Source organism: Phyllobates terribilis, unplaced genomic scaffold, assembly GCF_046119375.1.
Source record: "Phyllobates terribilis strain yellow unplaced genomic scaffold, ASM4611937v1 Scaffold_9__5_contigs__length_417890890, whole genome shotgun sequence".
Taxonomy (NCBI): domain Eukaryota; kingdom Metazoa; phylum Chordata; class Amphibia; order Anura; family Dendrobatidae; genus Phyllobates; species Phyllobates terribilis.
The window spans coordinates 331912081-331930393 of NW_027362769.1; the positions used below are offsets into that span (position 1 = coordinate 331912081).

The 18313-nt window shown below is 39.5% G+C and overlaps 1 protein-coding gene across 1 annotated transcript in view; it reads left to right on the top strand.

Annotated features, from left to right (window-relative positions):
- The window catches only part of LOC141162179 (parvalbumin beta-like), a 48942-nt gene extending 33017 nt beyond the window's left edge, over positions 1-15925 (top strand). Inside the window, exons 3-5 of the mRNA XM_073647996.1 lie at positions 2254-2386; positions 2568-2677; positions 14282-15925. Coding sequence (XP_073504097.1) covers positions 2254-2386; positions 2568-2677; positions 14282-14322 — 284 coding nt within the window. The 3' untranslated portion in view covers positions 14323-15925. The remainder of the gene's footprint in view (positions 1-2253; positions 2387-2567; positions 2678-14281) is intronic.
- Positions 15926-18313: the final 2388 nt, after the last annotated feature.

Below are 18313 nucleotides of genomic sequence, written 5' to 3' on the forward strand. Positions count from 1 at the left end.
TTTTCCATTTTTTTTTAGGGCTTTCCCAAGGTTTTTGTGACATTTTTTACTGTCGCTTTTGGTCTTTTTTTGAAGCCATTGAATAAAGAAGAAACTGCTAGCGATTTTATTCAGAAAAGATGGAAAAATGCTCCAAAACATGTCTGGGTGACTTTTGAGCTTTTCCATTTACTTGTATTGTAAAGTAAAGAGCATCTTCCAGGCAGAAAACGCCCGTAGAATTGTCAGATCACTTCTTCTATCCGCTTGAAGTCTTTGGAAACCTGAAGTAGTTAGGCCATGGTCACACATTCAGTATTTGGTCAGTATTTACATCAGTATTTGTAAACCAAAAAAAGGATTGGGTGATAAATACAGAAGTGGTGACGTGTTTCTATTATACTTTTCCTCCGATTGTTCCACTCCTGGTTTTAGTTTACAGATACTGAGGTAAAAAAACTCAACGTGAGCATGTGGCCTAACGGCTCGGGCGTACGACCATAAAAATTGGATGAGTGCTATCCCTGGTTTTGACGGATAGCACTCATCTCTATGTTATTCTTTGGTGCTGTGCACATGTCTGATTTTTTCCACCTTAAACCGAGTTGGTCCGAGGAAAAAAATCTCAGCACACACGATTTGACTCTGAGAATCGGTATTCTATGTTATACGTGTGAATAAATTGCTACATTTAAGCATATAATTCCTTTGTTCCCCTTTTTGCAATATTAGCAGTATTTAATAGTAGATTTATTACGCATTTCAAGTTCGTACCTACCAAACTCTTTTTCACAAATAGACTACATACCATTTTTTTTCTCTTTTTAAATGTTTTAGTAATTGTCAGGATTTATAATACTTTTTTTATTTATGTTTTTTACATGGTTATTAATGTACTTGATAAATGTGTTAAGGAATGTTTAAATAAATAAAATGAAAAAAAATATATCAAGAAAAAAAGTATGGAATACAATTTCTTAAAGGGATATAAAGAAGGATAAAAGGGGAGACAATGGGCGCAGAGTCTAAGTGTAGATGAATATATGCATTTGCCACAACATTTTTTTTTTTTTTTTGCACTCACCCTTTAGATGTCTTGTATTTTCACTCAAATGATCTGTATAGTGGATCAGCTCTTTGCAATCCTCTGGTCTGCAGCACAAATGCAGGAGCTATGTCAGCCCTGGTATAAGGCTTGCATGTTGGATAGTGTAGTGGAGAGAAGATTTCCCTTTTTCGGCGCTTCCAGAGGATAAGGATGGTTAAAGATGAATTGTTTTTCTCAAAATCAGATTTATTCGGACACTATACTAAGAACAAACAATGCGTTTCTGCCAGCAACATCCTTCTTCAAAGAGAAAGAAAGGAGGGGAAATGGAAGGAAATGAAAAGAGAAAGGAATTATTGTATTATACATATGTTCATTCTAATATAAAAAATATACCATTCTAGTACACAGAATGGTGTTAGAATGTAATGTTGAACAACTACCCACTCTCCTAACTTAATTGGGGTGCGGTGTCAATCCTAATTAATTTAATTAAGTTAAGGGAAAGAAAAAAGAAAAAAAAAACATGACATCTTAAGAGTAACCAGTCTATAAAGATTGTCTTCCTTTAAAGTCCTTACAAATGCATATTATACCTGATGAAGGCCGTTGCCGCCAGAAACGCATTGTTAGTTCTTAGTATAGTGTCCGAATAAATCTGATTTTGAGAAAAAGAATTCATCTGTAACCATCCTTATCCTCTGGAAGTGCCGAAAACGGGAAATCTCTCCTCTACAATTTCTTAAAGGGAACATGTGATGTAAAAAAATGCTATTAACCTGCAGATATGGGGTTAATTTGAAGTTTAATAGCATTTTAAAGCCTTGAGGCCGTTGCACTGAAAGCCCAGATACTGTGAGGAAACTAACTTTATTCTTCCTGGCAGCTGCCTGTTCTCAGTCATTGAGGCACGGCCGGCACAGGTTCAAGTCACTTCTCAGTACATAGTGAACAGTGGCTATTACCACACCTAGCAATGACTGACAGCCAGCGCAGCAGTGCTGATCACTATGACTGAAGCCGCTCAGTGCACACCTCTATAAAAATAGTTCATTTACTTCTGGTACCCATGCTTTCAGTGCAGCAGCCGCTCGCTTTTAGAACACCATTAACTTGCAGATAAACACCTTATCTGCAGGTTAATAGTGTTTTTTGATATAACAGATTCCCTTAAATTAATGTTAGTCTACCATAGTTATATTACTTATTTTTTTTTTTTTATACAGCTGGCGGCTTCTTTCAGTACAAACCTTTCTTCCGCACGTCTGGTCTGAGCAGCAAGTCTGTTAAACAAGTCAGGAAGATTTATGAGTTCCTGGACAGAGAATTCAGTGGATTCATTGAGGAACAAGAACTTACGTAAGGATGCAGCTTAAATTCTTTATTCTAAAATATCAGAAGTAGATTATTATATTGCATCATACATAAATCTAATATTTTCGGAAACTTCTAACCAAGCACCAAATAATCTGAACCTTCAGGTATTGTGATAACAAATATGAAAATATTAAGACTCACACAACAATGTTCTTATTATCAGAAAATTCCTGAAGATCTTAAAGCATGGTGCCAGGGATCTGACTCCTGCTGAGACTGCAGCTTTCATGAAGGCTGGTGACCCTAATGGTACAGGCAAAATTTCACCGGATGGTAAGGAAGGTTTTTATTACATAAACTTTATACAGGTTTAGGTTCTTGCTTAATGCCTTGATGGTGTATTTTTTGTAAATAGGTGCCTTACCACTTACATAACTTTGCTATATAAAATAGATATGCTGTATAATGCACATTATTCATACTTGCCAACGTTTAGGGATACCTTTCAGGATTCTGATGATTGTGGAGTGAAACACAGTGTTTTTTTCCTGTGACCATGCCCCCATTTTCCCCCATTTTCCAAGCATAGCACCTCACCAAAACTTATGTACACACCCATTAAACATAGCACCTCACTGCAACACCCAATAGATTTGACAACTTTTCTTGGAGTTCAGGAGATCTCCCCTTTTTCTTGGAAAATTTTGAATATTCAAGCAAAACTGGAAAGTATGACTTTTTTTTTATTTAATGGTGGTATATGACACGTCCAGGGGATGGGGACAACTCGGCGCCCGGGCCTTGCTGTTGCCTGACCAAGGGGGATGTCGCGGTGGTTGGCTCCTGGGTCCGTACCCTGGGGTCACTCTTAAAAGGAAAAGGGGAAAGTTGTATAGGATAGGGGAATGTTCGTGACGCTACCTATGGTGTCTGGTGAGGATCACCAGCGCTGCGACAGTCCTCTGAGGCCGGTTTTCAGGCAGCTTAGTTGGTGCGGCTCCCCACAGGTGGAGCGGGGCCTCAGGGCAGCGTAAGTGTAGGGATGCAGGACAGAGGGGACCCAGCCAGGTCAGACGAAGAATAGGCACACACACAACAGTTCACTTCAGTACCTTTACTGGTGGTGTTTCTGGCACGGTCCAGGGTACTTCAGGGTGAAGGATGCATATCAGGACTCTCCCCAGTGAGCGGGTGTGGGGTATCCTGTTCTTTGCCTTTCCTTGATAAGTTTCTGGCCTGCCTGGAGCTAGGCCTAATTGGTCTCTGTCTTGCACCTGCTGACCTGGTGGTAGGGCCTTCTGTTGGAGATCACGGTCCCTGGTCTCTTGGGCCTCCGTGACTCCTGGTTAAGCTCCTCTGCCCCCTATGTTGCTTGCTCACTCCACTCGCCTTCGGCCACGCTCAGGGCCCTCACTAGGCTTCACACGGGCAGTAGGCCTCGCTAGTCTTCACCGCTCTTTTGGCGTCGGCACGCCCTAGGCTCACTAACTCGAGCTCTCTGAGTCTGGACTGAACTGATTGAGCTCCACTGCAGGCTAGCATCTGCAGGAGCTCCTCTCAGCAGACTGACCTTCTAGCAGACTGAAAACTAAGACTCAGACTGCGCTGCCTAGCTCCACTCTCCAGTATATATATATATCCCTATCCGGGCTCCCTCTGGTGGTCTGAGGTGGTAGGGTGGAGGTTTGTGAATGCTATGAGGGCCTCTTGTGGAGAAGTCTGTCCATGCACCCCTCTGGGATCTGTGGCACCAATGCGCAGCAGGGTGCCACATATACTCACTTTCTGGTTTCTAGCAGGACGGGCTCTCCTCCTTGAATGACAGCTCTCGTGATCAGATTTATAAAGCTCAGCACAAGTTCTGCTACAACACATTCAGTGATTTGTTCTTGAGAGTACACTGCTATCACTATATTTACCCATAGAGAAAATATGGCATTTCAACAAGAAAAAAACTCAAAATTGATCAGCATCTCTGAACAGTATAAAACAAGTGGGAACAGGTTCAAGCTGCTATGGCTGCATAATATACAAATAAAAGAATACACCATTACTCTAAGTGCTAACAAGTATTCAAACATTGAGTATTTGTAGCTATGCTGTTCAAATTTCAAAGATTCAATTTTTGCATACATTTTATCCCTTACAAAGTACTTCCTGAATGATTTTGTTTGTAAATTTGAACAAGCACACACCTTTGACAGTGATGGCAAACTGTGATAAGGACACTTCTGAAAGCTACAGGGCTGGTGATTTATAAGAGGAACTCTTCAGAAACAGAAAAGGAAGATGGGTAGAAGGTGAGCAGCTAACTGATATACATAAATCAATGGGCTGGAAAGAGGTGGGAGGGATATTAGGAGTTAAACTCTCTCCTGGAATGTAGCTACTGCACACACACACCAAAGTGTGGGCAGGCACTAGTGGTCGAGCCCCATAGAAACCAGCTGTACACTATGAAAGATAAAAGCTGGTCTTTCAGCATGAATTTATTCAGTCTATGCCTGGTCTCATAGACCTATCTTTATTTTGTATGGAGAAGAAGCTTGCACCATCCAGAGAAGAGAATTTTCCGCTAAACCCCCTTTTCAGATTATCTTTGATGTAGGTGGGCAGCTTCTGGGAAAGATAGAAGATAAAATCTCTCTTTAGTTGGTTCAGTAACTGGAAGAAGGGGAATAGCTCAATCAAATGGTCGATGAGGAGTTAGTATCTTGGTCCCTTGCTTAGAAAAGACATCTGCAAAGGCATGGTGGAAAGTAGATACATTGGAAGAAATGGAAGCAGAGCAGGGTGTCAGAAAAGGTGGTTGAGGTAACGCTTTGAGGCAATTATGAAAACAAGATGATCCTTACTCGACCATCTGGTCAGATAACCAATCAGTGACTGGAGCACATAGCCATAGCCGAGCAAATCTCAATAGCATTGTTGAATCAGAAAGTGGCAAAATAAAAAAATATATATATCCTCAACGTGTAGAGCTCCAATGTGGGGAACCACTTTTTCTGTTCGAAATTAATTGAGGAGCCATTTGTGGAGTTTAGCTTCAGAGGTGTCCGCAAAGGAAAAAAAGGAATTTTCAGCCTTCTGGCCAAATAAAATTCTCTGAAGCTCAGGAATCAATAAACTCTTGTCCCATGAGCACTGAGGAACCGAGGCAAACATTCACAAGGAGTTTGTCTTTTGAGGAGGATAGATTTATTCACAAGGTGAACCCGCCTTCCTTGTCTAGGGTCCGACGTTTCCCTGTTTTGGCCTTCAGTTTGTTTACATTGTGTTGAACTGGATCATTTACAAATAAATTGTTCCATAGTCCTTGTATAAAGCCAAGGATGGATCTTGTAAAAAGTACTATGTTCAAAGGACAACCCCTTTAAAGGGAATATGTCATGAAAAAAACTTTTTCAACAATTGATAAAATGGAAAGTATTAATGTTTTAACTTTTTTTAAAAAAATATTAACACTTTTTTATTGGTACAAAATACGAAAAACAGTTCAACCCCTTCACGATGGGCCAATTTCCATTTTTACTTTTCTATTTTTCTATTTTTCCTCCCCTTCTTCCCAGAGCCATAATTCTTTTATTTTTATGTCCACATAGACATATAAGGGCTTGATTTTTATGCAGGATGAGTTGTACTTTTGAATGTCACCATTCATTTTACTACATAGTGTACTGGAAATTGTGAAAAAAATTCCAGGTTGGGAGAAATTGGGAAAAAAAACAAAACACAATTCTGACATTGTTTTAAAGAAATTGTTTTTATGTATAAAATGACCTTGCAATTTCATTTTGCTCATTAGTATGATTATGATGATACCAAACATATTTTTTATTATTTTAGTGGTGAAAAAAAAATCTGAAGTTTGTAAAAAATGATTTTTGAGAGTTGGGTTGCCATTTTCTGAGACCCGTAACATTTTTTCTTTGGCCGATGAAACGGTCTGAAGGCTTATTTTTTGCAGGACAAGATTTCATTTTCTGTGATACTATTTTGGGATATATATGACATTTTTATCGCTTGTCACAGCATTTTTTGTTTTATTGCAGTGACCAAACATACATAAGTCTTGATTTTTTTTTTTTTCATTTACGGTGTTTACCAATCGGGTTAATTGTTTTTATATTTCATAGATCTGACTTTTCTGATCATGGCGATACCACATATGTGTATTCTCTTAATTCTTTTAATATCTTTATTTTTAATGGTGGGAAAAGTGGGTGATTTGCACTTGTGTTTTTTTATTTTTTTTTCATATTTTTTAAAACATTTTACTTTTTACTTTCCATTGTACTTGTTAGTCCCCTTAGGGTACTTGAAGGTGTGATCGTCTGACTGCCTGAGCTATATACAGCAACGCTGGTACAGCAAAAATCACTGTCTCCTTTGAAGCCCGGCCATGGGCAGGGTTTCAAAGGAGCTCCTTAATGACAAGCACAGAGGGCTTCATCAGACTCCTGGTGTAATAGCAACCCATTTGTGACCCTCGAAGTGACCCCATGCCAGCACGTGTTAAATGCCACTTTCAGAATTTGAAAGCAGCATTTAAAAAGTTAACAATCGAGGACTGTGTAACACACAGCCATAATTTGCACCCCATGAGCCATCTCCATACACCCGCTTCCGACTTGCGCTGTACATGTACAGCAGATGTTGTGAAGGGATTAACAGTTTAGATATTTTCCAATTTAAACACTAGGGGGAGCAGCTGCTGAAATTTGCCAAGAAAACCTAGTGTATTGCCAGCTCACATTACAAGGTCATATGGCAATGTTCGTTAAAGGGTTGATATTGACTTTTTGGATTGTTACTTCCAATAAATGGCGCTAGAGTTCTAGTCCTATTCCTTTATGAAGAGGCAATTTGCATATTTAATTTCCCAGAGAAGCATGCATAGCCTATAAGTCTCCTCACTCTGACATGTCAGGCTTGTCACTCTCCACAAGGAGAAACGTTACCCCTTAGATCCCAGCCTTTAAAACAGTACATACCATTTTGTGTTCAAAATAATTGATTTTATAATCCATAAGTATTGATAAAAAAAAATGCGCTCCTTTTGAAAGGAAACGGGTGTATGGAGTGGACTCAAGCAGAAAGTCCGCCCCATATCCAGCAGGTGATTGCTTTGTATTAAAAACTAACAAAGTTGCACTCTGTAGCACTATAGTAAGCAAACATGAAATATATGAAATTGGAATTGCATTACTGCTCTAGAAAATAGGAAACAATGAGAATACTTAACGCATAAATTGGCCAATTCATGTGTACTCAGCATCCGCTATATGGTGATTCTCTTTGGTGGGAACCTAACCTAATGTGAATATAATAAACATCAACTTTGAAACGCTAATAATTTTCCTCTGAAAGAATCAATAAGATTGTAGGACTCGGAAGGATTTTAATGACAGCTACAGCTTCAGGGGGAATTTATTTATTTATTTTACTCCCTTATATAGCGCCATTAATTCCACAGTGCTTTACAGACATCATCATCATTGTCACAATCTAGATTCCCTATCAGTAATGTCTTTGGAGGAAACCCAAGCAAACACGTGGAGAACATACAAATTCCTTGCAGTTGTTGTCCTTGGTGGGATCTGACGCCATCATTATTCACTCAAATCTTTCTACATAAGTCCTCTGTACCAATTGGTTGCTCTCAGGGTCAACCTAGCTACACTTCTCGAAAAGAAATAAGTTGTGGAATTATGGAAATTGAAAGATGCATTAATGAAATGCAAATATAAAAAAAAATAGAAACAAAATATTGAAAACATCTTGATTAATTCTGTATTGATCATGAATGGCATGCACAGAAATCCTCGCACTTACCCACCCTGATTGCTTTCAGTGAGTTTTTTTTTAAACTGTTAATTTTTATTGAAAGTTTTAGAGACCAACATAGAGAAAAAATCTCAAAGTGAGGAGAGTACAAACTTTTGATTACTTAGAATGTAAGAGAAAAATATTAACCCCTTTCTGACTTGAGACATATCCATACATCCCTATAGCCTGATACTTACTTACCTGGGATGTATGGAAACATTTAGGTGATTTTGCATGTACAGAGGCTGTCGCGCGCGATTGCCGCTGGGTGACAGCTGACACCCGTCACTCAGTGCCAGGAGCGGTGCCTGCACCAATCCCGGCACTTCAACCTCCTAAATGCTGCGATCACAGCATTAAGCGAGCAGGCAGAGGGACAAAAGCCCCTCTGCTCTCGGATCGGAGACCCCGTGACATCATCGTGGGGTCCCGATCGCTACAATGCTGACCCGATGTCATCATAATGACAACTGGGTCACCAGGCACTAGCAAGGTAGTTAGATGCACAGTGCATGATCTAACTAACTTATGTCTGCAGAGCTGACAGCTATAAGGCATAGCAGTGATCCTGTTTTGCTATGCCTTATAATAGCAATCAGACTGCAGAAAGTGAAGGTTCCATAGTGGGACTAAGTAAAAAAGTTGTAAAATATTTTTTAAAAAATCACAAAATAATAAAAAAAAATAAAAGATATATAGTACCCATAAATAAATATGATTATGAAAAATAAATAAATAAATAAATAAACAGTAAAACTACACATATTTGGTATTACCGCATCCGGAACGATTCAACCTATAAAACTATCCAACTAGTTAACCCCTTTAGTGAACACTGTAAAAATAAATAAATAAAAAAACGAGGCAAAAAACGGTGCTTTATCATTATACCGCCGAACAAAAAATGGAATAAAATGTGATCAGAAAGACAAATGTAAATAAAAATGATACTGCTGAAAACGTCATCTTGTCCCGCAAAAAACAAGCCACCATACTTCTCCATCAGCCGAAAAATAAAAAAGTTATAGCTCTCAGAATAAAGCGATGCAAAAATAATTATTTTTTCTATAAAATAGTTTTTATTGTGTAAAAGCGCCAAAACATAAAAAACAATATAAATGTGTTATCGCTGGAATCGTACTGACCCAAAGAATAAAGCTGCCTTATCAATTTGACCATACGCGGAACAGCATAAAAGAACAACAGCAACAAAAAAAAACCTGAATTGCTGGTTTTTGTTTATTCTGCCTTCCAAAAATCAGAATAGAAAGCAATCAAAAAATCTCATGTGCCTGAAAATGGCAACAATAAAAACGTCAACTTGTCTCACAAAAAACAAGTCCTTACATGACTCTGTCGGCTGAAATATAAAGCTCTCAAAGTATGGAAATGCAAAAACTATTTTTTTGCAAAAATAAAGCGTCTTTTAGTGTGTGACAGCTGCCAAACATAAAAATCTAATATAAAGCTGGTATTGCTGTAATCGCACTGACCCGAAAAATAAAGTCGTCTAATCATTTATACCACACGGAATGGCGTACAAAATAAATAAAACCAATTCTTTACTTGCTGCTGATTTGTTCATTCTGTCTCCCAAAGATCGCAGTAAGGCTCAGCTCACATTTATCCTGCGCTCTACGCTGGGCACTTACACCGGGGTTTCCGTGTTAGTCTGTGAAATACGTGATTCAGACAGAACCCCCAGCGGAAGATTCCCTATAATGAGGCAGATGAAGCACTGTGGACGCCGTCTGGCCTATGATCCGGCGGTGTTATTAGGCGTGCATAAAAGTGCCGTCGGCCACAGTTTTGTGAACCTCTGAGAAAAAGGACACCGCTAAAAAGAGGGCAGACAGAGTCCAGTGTAAACCTGCCTCACTATAGTGAATTGATCCCCCAAGGAATTTATCTAGATGTGTGGTGAGCACCTTGATCCCACAGGTGCTTCACAGAATTTTACAACTTTGATCTGTGAAAATGAAATAAATATTTTTCCTACAAAAATGTTGTTTTAGCCCCCAATATTATCACTTTCACAAGGATAGTAGGAGAAAATGGACCCCAAAATTTTTTGTGTAATTTCTCCTGAGTACATTGATACCCCATATGTGATCGAAAACTACTTTCGAGCACAGTGCAAAGCTCAGAAGGGAAGAAGCGCCATATTGGAGTTCATATTTTTCTGGGCTGGTTTGATGGTTTCATGTCACATTGGCAGAGCCCCTAACTTGCCAGAACAGCAGAACCCACATAAGAGACCCCATTTTACAAACTACACCTCTCAATGAATTCATCTAGGGGTGTAGTGAGCATACAGTACTGCTTATCGATACGGTGAGACTCAGGAGGGACGGAGCTCTATTTGCCTCCTGGAGTGCATATTTTCCTAGAATAGTATGTGGACTCCATATACAGAGACCCTAAGTGCTAGAAGAGCAGAATCCTCCAAGTGACCCCATTTTGGAAATTATACCCCTTTGGGAATTTATCTACAGGTGTGATGAGGATTTTAATTACATGGGTGTTTTCCAGAAACCAGCAGCAGTGGATGTTGCTGCGTGAAAATTGCAAATTGCCGTTGTAGTGAACAGTACGTTGTAGGGCCAGTATGTTATGCCAAGTTCGTGCTTCTGGAGACATGAACCCGTAAATTAGGCGGGCTCTCATTGCTTCAGAAATGCCAAACATGTGGACGCTAACTGCGGTTTAGGCATGCTGTCGGGGTCAGAAGGGAGGTGGGCATTTGGATTTGGAGGCACAGAATTTGCTGAATTTCTTTTGGGGGACAAGGGCCATTTCACTTTTCCATAGGCTTTGTGCTACTATTAACGTGGATTTTTCCAATAATTCTGTTAACAGATGACAGACCTGAGTGGAGACTTGCTTTTTTTGTGGATTGAATCAAAGCTTTTATTGTGATCCAAAATGTTATGTAAAATGTTCCCATTTATCCTGTTACGCTGAGCACTGATAACGGGGTTTCCATTTAAATCTCCGAGTGATGTAATTCAGATAAAACCCCCAAGTGGTCTAATTTTCCAAAATGGGGTCCCTAGTGGGCGTTTTCCATTGTTTAGGCACATCAGGGATGGCAATATGACACTGGCAGACCATTCCATCAAAGTTTGTGTTCTCTGCTACGTGCCCAAACAGTAGTTTTCCTCCACATGGGGTATCTGCATACTCAGAAGAAATTGTGCAACAAATTTTAGGTTCCATTTTCTCCTGAAACCGTTGGGAAAATAAAAAAAATGGTGCTAAAAAAGCATTATTGTGGGAAAAATGTGAAATTTTTATTTTCTCGGCTCAATATTATAAACTTCTGTGAATCACCTGTGGATTCAAGGTGCTCTCCACTGATCTAGATAAATTTCTTGAGGGTCTAGTTTCCAAAATATCACCTGAGGCGTTTTCCACTGTTTAGGCACATCAGGGGCTCTCCAAATGCAGCATAGCATCCGCCAATTATTACAGAAAATTTTGCATTCAAAAAGTCAAATGCTGCTCCTCCCCCCCCCCAAGCCATGCTGTGCGCCCAAACAGTAGTTTTTCTCCACAAGTTACTGCAAAAGTAATGTGGTCCCTTGAAAAATGGTTTTGTAAATTTTGCTTGAAAAATGAGAAATCGCTGGTAAATTTAAACCCTTATAATTTCTTAACAAAAAAAATGTGTTTCAAAAATTGCGCTGATGTAAAGTAGACATGTGGGAAATGTTATTTATTAACTATTTTGTGTGACATATCTCTGTGGTTTAAGGGCATAAGAATTCAAAATTTGAAAATTGCTACATTTTTGCCAAATTTCCATTTTTCACAAACAAATGCAAGTCGAAGAAACTTTATCGCTACCATGAAGTAGAATATGTCTCAAAAAACAGTCTCAGAATCAGTGGGATCCAATGAGGCATTCCAGAGTTATTACCTCATGAAGTGACACTGGTCAGAATTGTAAAAATTGGCCTGGTCATTAACGTGGAAACAGCTTTGGGGGGTTGAGGGGTGAAGGGGGGTAGCTGATGGAAGGGAAAAGAGAAGTTGGAGGAGTGCCCAAGAGGGAGACAAGACTCACTCAATGAGATTATTAATGGTTTTCTGAGGAATGTTCCACGCTGCATGCACTTAGGTATACAAATTATCAAGATCCATTGCTGGCAGCTCCCTTTGAAAAATTGAGAGAACTCATGCTCATTATACTCTTTGGACATGTTCACCTATCTGAGTTTTTTGTAGACTAAGTAGTTTAAAAAAAATAAAGGATTTGTCCTATTTAAATCCCACTCTGGACTTAAACTCACCAATGCAAGTCTATGTGCCTGAGAAAATGGTAGAACACTATCTTAATTGCATTTTAGTGCTGTCCTATTTTCATGTTTAATATACACTACAGTTCAAAAGTTTGGGGTCACCCAGACAATTTTGTGTTTTCCTTGAAAACTCATACTTTTATTTATCAAATGAGTTGCAAAATGATTAGAAAATATAGTCCAGACATTGACAAGGTTATAAATAATGATTTTTATTAGAAAGAATAATTTTCTCCTTAAAACTTTGCTTTCGTCAAAGAATGCTCCCTTTGCAGCATGTACAGCATTGCAGACCTTTGGCATTCTAGCTGTTAATTTGCTGAGTTAATCTTGAGAAATTTCACCCCATGCTTCCTGAGGCCCCTCCCCCAAGTTGGATTTGGCTTGATGGGCACTTTTTGCGTACCATACTGTCAAGCTGCTCCCACAACAGTTCAATGGGGTTGAGATCTGGAGACTGCACTGGCCACTCCATTACAGATAGAATACCAGCTGCCTGCTTCTTCCCTAAATAGTTCATGCAGAATTTGGAGGTGTGCTTTGGGTCATTGTCCTGTTGTAGGGTGAAATTGGCTCCAATCAAGCGCTGTCCACAGGGTATGGCATGGCGTTGCAAAATGGAGTGATAGCCTTCCTTATTTAAAATCCCATTTACCTTGTACAAATCTCCCACTTTACCAGCACAAAAGCAACTCCAGACCATCACATTACCTCCACCATGCTTGACAGATGGCGTCAAGCACTCTTCCAGCATCTTTTCAGCTGTTCTGCGTCTCACAAATGTTCTTCTGTGTGATCCAAACACCTCAAACTTTGATTCGTCTGTCCATGAAACCTTTTTCCAATCTTCCTCTGTCCAATGTCTGTGTTCTTTTGCCCATATTAATCTTTTCCTTTTATTAGCCAGTCTCAGATATGGCTTTTTCTTTGCCACTTTGCCCTGAAGGCCAGCATCCCGGAGTCGCCTCTTCACTGTAGATGTTGACACTGGCGTTATGCGTGTACTATTTAATGAAGCTGCCAGTTGAGGAGCTGTGAGGCATCGATTTCTCAAACTAGAGTCTCTAATGTACTTGTCTTGTTGCTCAGTTGTGCAACGGGGCCTCCCACTTCTCTTTCTACTCTGGTTAGAGCCTATTTGTGCTCTCCTCTGAAGGGAGTAGTACACACCGCTGTAGGAAATCTTCAGTTTCTTGGAATAGCCTTAATTTCTAAGAACAAGAATAGACTGTCGAGTTTCACATGAAAGTTCTCTTTTTCTGGCCATTTTGAGAGTTTCATAGAACAAACAAATGTAATGCTCCAGATTCTCAACTAGCTCAAAGGAAGGTCAATTTTATAGCTTCTCAAATCAGCCACACCGTTTTCAGCTGGGCTAACATACTTGTGCAAGGGTTTTCTAGGGTTCTCTAAACATCCATTAGCCTTCTTACACAGTTAGCAAACACAATGTACCATCAAAACACTGGAGTGGTAGTTGTTGGAAATGGGCCTCTATACACCTATGCAGATATTGCAATAAAAACAAGACGTTTGCAGCTAGAATAGTCATTTACCACATTAACAATATATAGAGTGTATTTCTGATTAATTTAATGCTTCATTGAAAAAAAATGTGCTTTTCTTTAAAAAATAATGAAATTTCTAAATGACCCCAAACTTTTGAACGGTAGTGTAAGTAATGGTAAGAATATTTATTTTCAAAATGGTTCCATGTTTTCAGATTTCATTAATAGTATTAGAAAATGAATTTCTGGAAAAAGAGTAAAAAAAACAAGTCACAATTCTGTCTATTCTATTTCAGCTTTTGCAGCTATGGTGAGGTCATCAAACCAAGAAGACTAAAAAGACGACAAGAATTTAACCCCTAATATACTCTTAACAGGCAATACATTCATGGCTGGCATTAATCTCTGTATTTGTATACTCATGGCATTGATAAAATGTCTGTATGTAAACTCTTCTTGCAAATATCAAAATAACTCCTAATGTAGAGGAACTATGAGTATTTAAAGGGGTTGTCCACTACTTTACATGTCCCATTCATGTAAATTAACTGCAGTAGATAAACACTTCACTAAATACCTTTCTTTACCAAATACTGCTGTAACCTGAGTTGTTCTTCTGGTCCCATCATTACTGGCTGAGAATCTCCTGGCTTCATGTGATGTCAAGTCAGATTCTTCCTCAGTTCTGGCCTCTGGAAACTGACACATGGGTGGGACTTGCCATACGGGTGGGCAGGGCTGCGTTCAGAAGAGTTTACTCTCTAAGTCAATACTGCCAGCTCTCCCATACATCTGAATGTATACAGCAATGTGTGTATATACGTGTACTCACACAACTGTATACCCTGTGTAATGTATATACACCCTTCTGTATACCCTTTATAATATGAATACATTCAGATCTCTCCCCATCCAATCGATCAATCTCCTTCATCCATTGATCCATTCCATCCATCATTCATGTCAGTGAGGGGAGTAGGGTATAATCTTTATTGCCAGGACTGGTGTAATGGTGCTTTGTGCATTACTTCTATTCCCTGCAGTGTCCTGTACAGGAGGTTGTGCTGGGGCTGTGTGTGACTCTGGGGGAGGAGTGGGAGGGGTGTAGGCAGAGATACAGGTCTGGGGTCAGTGCTGGCTTACCGCCCAGCACAAGGAATGATGGGAAATGTAGTAAGAAGGGAGCAGGGGATTATTAAAGCACCACTACAGACTTTTTTTATTTTTGTATTTCTAGTTCCCTGACCCTAGTCTTAGCAGAGGTACAGAAGTATAAAGCAACATGAAACTTGATAGAAAAGGTATATGTGGTTATTTAGGGGCATTTATGGCAAAACCAGTAGCTGAGTCAGGGTAGTGGACAACTTCTTTAATGTTGTGTCTTTACTCCCCAAGAGACCAGAGAGTACCAGAGGAGCTACGTACAGAGCACTGAATGTGTATGAGGTCTAGGGAAAGCAAAATAGAAACACTAAGCAGTAACCATTGTATTAATTATTTTGTTAATCAATAATACACATGAAAATAAACAATTCTGTAATATATCTTACCAGAGAAATCTGCTTCTTTCTCCTCCTGGATGGATCTTTCATTATCATTGCAGGGGTAAAATCTACATTCAGTAAAGACATATTTTCCCATTAATGAGATAGGAGATGACAGTTGGTGCTTTTAAAATTCTATGGAGAAGGGAGGAGCTAGAGGAAGACACAGACATCCTGCTGTAAGTTCCATAGAAATAACTGACATCTCCTATCTCAGTAATGGGCAAATCTGTATAAAGTGAAGACAGTTGTTGCCATGATTGGAATGAATGGTCAGTCCAGGAGGAGAAATAAGCGGATTTCTCTGATATAGTACAAAGTTTATTATTTTCATGCGTATTATTTATGCATGCAATAAAACGGCAGTTACTTGTTATGTGCTATAAAAAAAAAAGCTGTATCTGCTTCTAGCAATACTGAGAGGATTGTGATCACCCCCTCCAAGGCTATGTAGCACAACTGAAAAGTACATGGTCTATTTTGGTACTCATGGTGGCAAATTACTGCTTTGTCCAATTCCACTCCTTATTATACTTTATTTGACACCTTTTATACAAGAACTAAATCACACAGTTTACATTGCGTGATTTAGAGTTTCGTGGTGATCCTCCTGTCAAATCCCTGGGGGTTTTGAGGGTCTTACCAGTTAGTGCCTATTATCTATGTTGGCCTGGAGGGAATAAGGGGTTAATCCTGAAATAAATTGTCTGTGATGGTGTTTGATGGCTAATATTTACGATGATTTAATGATTTGCACAGTATATTATATCATCAAAATATATTGTTTGCAATACTATGTTTTAGGATGATGAAGGTATTAATGGTGGTGGGTCCAGTGCAATAAAACTTATCTATAGCATACCTTACCTGAATGTTCCTTCATATAACAATCAAATTAAATGCTGACAATCAATCTGCCTCCTTCTGCCTCTTTTCGAAATGTGTTGGAATTTATATTACTTCCATCGACTCCTTAATAAATCCCTGTCTGTATGTATATGGGAAATCGGTGTAGTGGATTTCAGGAATTAAGAATCCCTTGCCCAAAGTTGGCCCATAAAGTAAACTGTAGAAAACAGGTAATATCAATCTACTCCAGCACTGGCAGCAGCAGCAACAGCGCTGTAAACTTTTAACATGATAGCCAGGCAGTTGATGCCCGGCTGTGAGGGGGCATCGCCACTGGCAGGAGTAGAAAAGTGTGGACAGGCAGATGCTATGGCTGAGCTAATCATTGTCATTGGCCATAGGTCAATGAAAATCTACACGGATTTATGCATGATTCATTTTGACAAATGGAAGTTTTTCCACATTTGTCAAGGACAATCTGGTCCACCTAAGTGTGACAAAGACAGTCCATGGATTTGAGGTTCAGGGCAACTGCTGTATACCTGTATTAATTGCACCTGTTTGAACTTGTTACCTGTATAAAAGACACCTGTCCACACACTCAATTAATCACACTACAACCTCTCCCCCATGGCCAAGACTAAAGAGCTGTCTAAGGACAACAGGGACAAAATTGTAGACCTGCACAAGGCTGGGATGGGCTACAGGTCAATAGGCAAGCAGCATGGTGAGAAGGCAACAACTGTTGGTGCAATTATTAGAAAATGGAAGATGACTGTCAATCTTTTCTTGGTCTGTGGCTCCATGCAAGATCTCGCCTCATGGGCTAATGATGATTATGAGAAAGGGCAGGAATCAGCTCAGAACTACATGGAAAGACCTGGTCAATAACCTGAAGAGAGCTGGGACCACAGTTTCAAGCATTACCGTTAGTAACACGCTACGCCATCATGAATTAAAATCCTGCAGGGCACGCAAGGTCCCTCTGCTCATGCCAGCACGTATCCAGGCCAATTTCAAATTCACCAATGATCATCTGGATGATCAAGAGGATCCATTGGAGAAGGTCATGAGGTCAGATTAGACCAAAATAGAACTTTCTGGTATCAACTCCACTTGCAGTGTTTGGAGGAAGAAGAAAAATGAGTACAACCTCAAGAACACCGTCCCAACAGTGAATCATGTTGGGGGAAACATCATACTTTGGTGGTGTTTTTCTGCAAAGGGGACAGGACGACTGCACTATATTGAAGGGAGGATGGATGAGGTCATGAAGAGCAAGATTTTGGCCAACAAACTCCTTTCCTAAGTAAGAACATTAAAGATGGGTGGTGGCTGGGTCGTCCAGCATGACAATGACCTGAAAGACACAGCCAGGGAAACTAAGGAATGGCTCTGTAAGAAGCATTTCAAGGTCCTGGAGTGGCCTAGCCAGTCTCCAGACCTGAACCCAATAGAAAATCTTTGGAGGGAGCTGAAACACAATGTTGCCCAGTGACAGCCCAGAAACCTGAAAGATCTGGAGAACATCTGTATAGAGGAGTGGGCCAAAATCCCTGCTGCAGTGTCTGCAAACTTGGTCAAGAACTACAGGAAACGTCTGACCTCTGCAAACAAATGTTTCTGTACCAAATATTAAGTTGTTTTTCTATTGTATCAAATAATTATTTCATGCAATAAAATGCAACTTAATTATATAAAAATCATATAATGTGATTTTCTGGATTTTATTCAAGATTCTGTCTCTCACAGTTGAAGGGTAGCTACGATAAAAAACTACAGACCTCTCCATTGTTTGTAGGTGGGAAAACTTGCAAAATCGGCAGTGTATCAAATACTTATTTTCCATACAATAATTATTGCTTAAATGCCCAGGTCCTCTTTTTGCCATGGCCACCACCTTCTTTAAGCACTATTAAATTTAGAATATTTGCT